Source organism: Wasmannia auropunctata, unplaced genomic scaffold, assembly GCF_000956235.1.
Source record: "Wasmannia auropunctata unplaced genomic scaffold, wasmannia.A_1.0 LD334044.1, whole genome shotgun sequence".
In the NCBI taxonomy this organism is placed as follows: Eukaryota; Metazoa; Arthropoda; class Insecta; order Hymenoptera; family Formicidae; genus Wasmannia; species Wasmannia auropunctata.
In genome coordinates, this window is record NW_012028846.1 from 6,902 (window position 1) to 11,124 (window position 4,223).

Consider the following 4,223-nt stretch of genomic DNA (forward strand, 5'->3'; position numbering starts at 1 on the left):
CGTGATAGGTTTAGAATATCTTCTTGGTATTATTGTGTGCACGAAATTGAAAAAATTTTGAAAACTTTGTTCAGTATTGTGTAACATTGCAGAACATAATACTTATTTAATACGCAAGATATATGATTTTAAATAAGATATTTTTGAATAACTGATCTGTATCTATGTTTTGAATAATATAAAAAAATAATTTAACATTATCCTATCGTATAATATTTTATATGGTGTATGTATATATGTGTTTGGTGTGTGTCCGACAAAAAAAAAGTATAATATAATTTTTATCATTTTTCAATATAAATGCTTATTTATTATCAGTAGTACAATTGGGAAAGAATTACAATAATGCGACTTTAACTGACAGATTCTTCAATTTGAAGAATGAATAATCCTCTCATCTCATACATTTTTTTTCCCGTTATTCTTTTTGGACGTTTGATTGATATTACACTGTCGATAACAAGAGATCGATAACAAATTGTACAGAAAGAGAGTAGCACAGGCATTATGTAATGAGATGGGAAACATGAATAATAAGAGAGTAGATAGTAAGGGTGGTATGAAGATGGAACTCAGAGAGTTATGAAGGAAGCTCTCTAATAGGGGTTAAGCAACGAGGAAGTGAATAACGAGGCTCAAGATACTGATATACAGGATAATACATATGTTAATGCGTGTCATAAAACATATCGAGATAAATACTGCGAATTTGGAGATAAATAAATTTTCCTAATTTATCCGTAACAAAAAATATAAAAATTGTTTCTAAGTGAACTTTTTATATAAAATGTAAATTGAAGGAAACATATTAAAATTTATAATAAAATGTATTTATTTATATTCATAAAGAAATAAATACCAGTTGTAAACAATTCACACAGCTAAATCTAAGCACTTAACGCGAATTGATTATTAAAAAGAATAACAATAATACGAGGTGCGTCCAGAAAAAGAATTTTAATTGGTTGTAAATAAAAAAAAGGCTTTCGTTTTAATCAAAATTTAAAACAATTAGATTTTTAAAAATATATATTTTAAAGTTCTTCTGTTTTAAAATTTGAAGATTTTACTATGTGAGAATTTTTATCGTTATTATCATGTAGCGCGATATGTAAATCTTTTTTTCGATTATCACACTGAGTTTTACTGCAATATAGATCATCAAATACAAAAATCACAGTCGTAAGTATTGATACACCAGCAAAGATAATCCACATAATCAGCTCAAACATAACCTGCGAAAAAATAATAAGTTTTAATGAAGTAAAAAATATATATTATATTATAGATAAATAAAATAATGAATATAGAAACATCGAAAATATTTTTTTAAAAATCTGAAAATTAGATATGCTTTAAGTATAATTTGATTTTTTTGATAATTAAAATAATCAAACCTCAATGATTGTTCTCACAATTGTTATTATATATGGTCTATCGGAAATCCACTCCCAAGTCATGAATGGCAACAATACGAGAAACAATAATAAGTCGAGTACGTGTATGACAATTACAGAGATAATTTTGTTTAGTTCCGACAGAGTCCATATTCTGCTATACATACTGATATGAAAATAAAATGTACAAGTTAATTATATCTTAGACATAAAATATAAAATAAATTCTTATGTCTAATAACAAGTTTAATAACGATCGACTTTAGTATCTAAATTTAATAAATGTAAGCGCGCGTATTTGCACTTTATGTATATAGATACGTAAAAATGTGGAATGAAAGTTAATGCATAAATTAAACAGTAGTAATTAATAAATTAAGAAAACGTTTTACTTACGTGATTGATGTCTTAATTTTACATTTCTTGGTAAATTATCTTCTGTACTTTTTTATGCTCAATGTGATCGCTTTTTAACTTTATACAAATATATTTTGGAATCTAGCCTATATTGTTAAATAATGATTGAAATATTGGTATAATTATTTCAAAATACTTTTGTAATACATATTTTTAAAAAATATCATAATTAAGTTTTATCTGTTATAATTTGAAAATATAACGATTATTATTATTACCAAACGAAATTATAACACGTGCAATTTATTGTTTGTTTAATATACAACTGTCAACTAACAAGCTTGTCATCGATGATTAAAGACCAAAATTACAACTTCACACGATTAAAATTTTGACATTAATTGATTTTTTTTAACAGATTTATATAACCTATTTTCACTTTGATTAAGTAAAATATTATCAAGTTAAATATTATAAATATTTTATTAAGTAAAATATTTAATTAATGAGTTTCAAGTTATTACATAAAAAGAAGTATTTAAAAGAAGTAAACAAGAAAATACCTACATCAAATTCAAATTTTATTGATTTAATAAAGCACTATAAAATGTAGCAATACATTTAAAATGCATAAGTTCTACACAAACGAGTTTGTCGATCTAGAATGAACAAACTAATTTAATTCAAGTCACAATATTAATTATTATCTAAGATTAAAATACTAATTTGTATAATACTTTTTGGTATCGCGCTTAAAGATTAAGGTCATGGTTTTAACCTAATGCATAAATGCGAACCATATTACTAATAAAATCGTTTCAAATACTTATGCGATTTTACTCTTATAGTAATGTTTTGCAAGCATTTGTATTATTATATTTGAATGTATTTATTTAAGAACTGTATGTAAAAATTCAATAATACATGAAATTAGAGCTCTAAACATTTTTTAAACAATTCATACATTTGATAAAATGAAAATTTTTTGCAAAGATAAAATTTTACTGTAAAAGGTCTAAAAGATTTATAAAAATAATTTAAGAAGATCTAAAAGAGTAAGATTTCTTTAGACAATTTTTCTTTATACACTTGTTATCTGAGAAATGAAAAGTGGCTGTCTAATATAAACGAAATCTAATTGCCTCTGCAGAATAAAAAATATGTGAAATAATCACATGGCCTGTCTTCCTTTTTGCGCACCTCGCGACACTACTGCCTCGCTTAATATTCACGATCTTGTTGATAAGATCAGTAGGTCACGTGTTGATGATAGCAAGGTTGATGCGTCGCATGCCGGTGATTCCTATGTGCTAGATTCCTCGCGTGCTTCCGTTTTTCCCTGGCAGCCACTTGCTGTCTGTAGACGAAGAGCGGTCTGAAAACCTTAGAATCTTGTGCCATCATGTCTTCCGCCTCGTTTAAAACTTTTTCTTCGACCTTGTTCTCGGATCCCGTACGAATAAATCTTCTTGTTCTAACACTTTCGTTTTCGTCGTCTAACTTAGGAGGTTGACGAGCTGTATTTGATAATGGCAATCTTTCTATGAAGCCGTTAGTCTCCATCTTGTTTTTCAATATTCCGTAGGCTTCTACCTGCAAAAGATACAACTTTTATTATATATATATGTTTAGAGAAAATTATTATTCGAATATATACGTGTTTATACGATACATTATTTTATAATTTATCGATATATACGATACATTATTTTCTAATTTTTTTAAACATAACTTATTGATAATAAACCGACAATGTAATTGCAGTGAAATAATAATTATAATTATACATTATTGTAGTATAATATAATAGGATAATTATATATATATATATATATATATATATATATATATACATATATATAATACACATGGTCTGTCCCAAAAGTAATGAGACTATTTTTTTGGGGCTCAATCAGAATTGTGGGGAATGGATCCATGGTCAGGCCTTAGATGCAAGATGTCAGGTTTGACCCTTCTCAGTTGCATCTGATCCTTTTTAGCAGTCGATACCGTCAGCAAAGTGCGTTTGTAATTTCTGTGTCTTGTCACGGGCAAAAATTCAGTACAACTGTGTGCTGTATTTTGAGCAACTTTACGATCAAATTCTGAAGACAAAGCAGTATTTCCATAAGTTGTTCTCAACATCTCCAATGTTCCGAAATCAAATTTTTTCAGTTTCACGCAGAATTCGATCGCTGCTCGAGACTGCTGAATTTTCACCCGTGACAAGACACAAAAAGTTACAACGCACTTTATTGACGGTATCGGCTGTTAGCAAGGCTTGGAGGTAACGGGAAAGGGTCAGACTATATACCTGACATCCTGTACCAAAGGCTCCGTCCAATGGATCCACCCTCCGACAATTCTGATTGAGACGCCAAAATTAGTCTCATTACTTTTAGGATTATGTATGTATATATATATATATATATATATATATATATATACTCTCTAAAAGTGAATCAGAGA

At 27.8% G+C, this 4,223-nt stretch overlaps 1 protein-coding gene and 1 long non-coding RNA gene across 2 annotated transcripts in view; both read right to left on the reverse strand.

The window, feature by feature from the left end:
* Positions 1–1,052: 1,052 nt before the first annotated feature.
* Positions 1,053–2,214, reverse strand: LOC105459739. Its single transcript, XR_975718.1, has 4 exons — positions 2,033–2,214; positions 1,794–1,900; positions 1,398–1,563; positions 1,053–1,235 (listed from the first exon to the last, which is right to left on the reverse strand). It is a non-coding gene; the product is annotated as an uncharacterized LOC105459739 (long non-coding RNA).
* A 528-nt stretch (positions 2,215–2,742) lies between these two features.
* LOC105459740 overlaps positions 2,743–4,223 on the reverse strand; it is a 3,750-nt gene continuing 2,269 nt past the window's right edge. Inside the window, exon 3 of the mRNA XM_011705981.1 lies at positions 2,743–3,347. Within this exon, the coding sequence (XP_011704283.1) occupies positions 3,003–3,347 (345 nt within the window). The 3' untranslated portion in view covers positions 2,743–3,002. The remainder of the gene's footprint in view (positions 3,348–4,223) is intronic.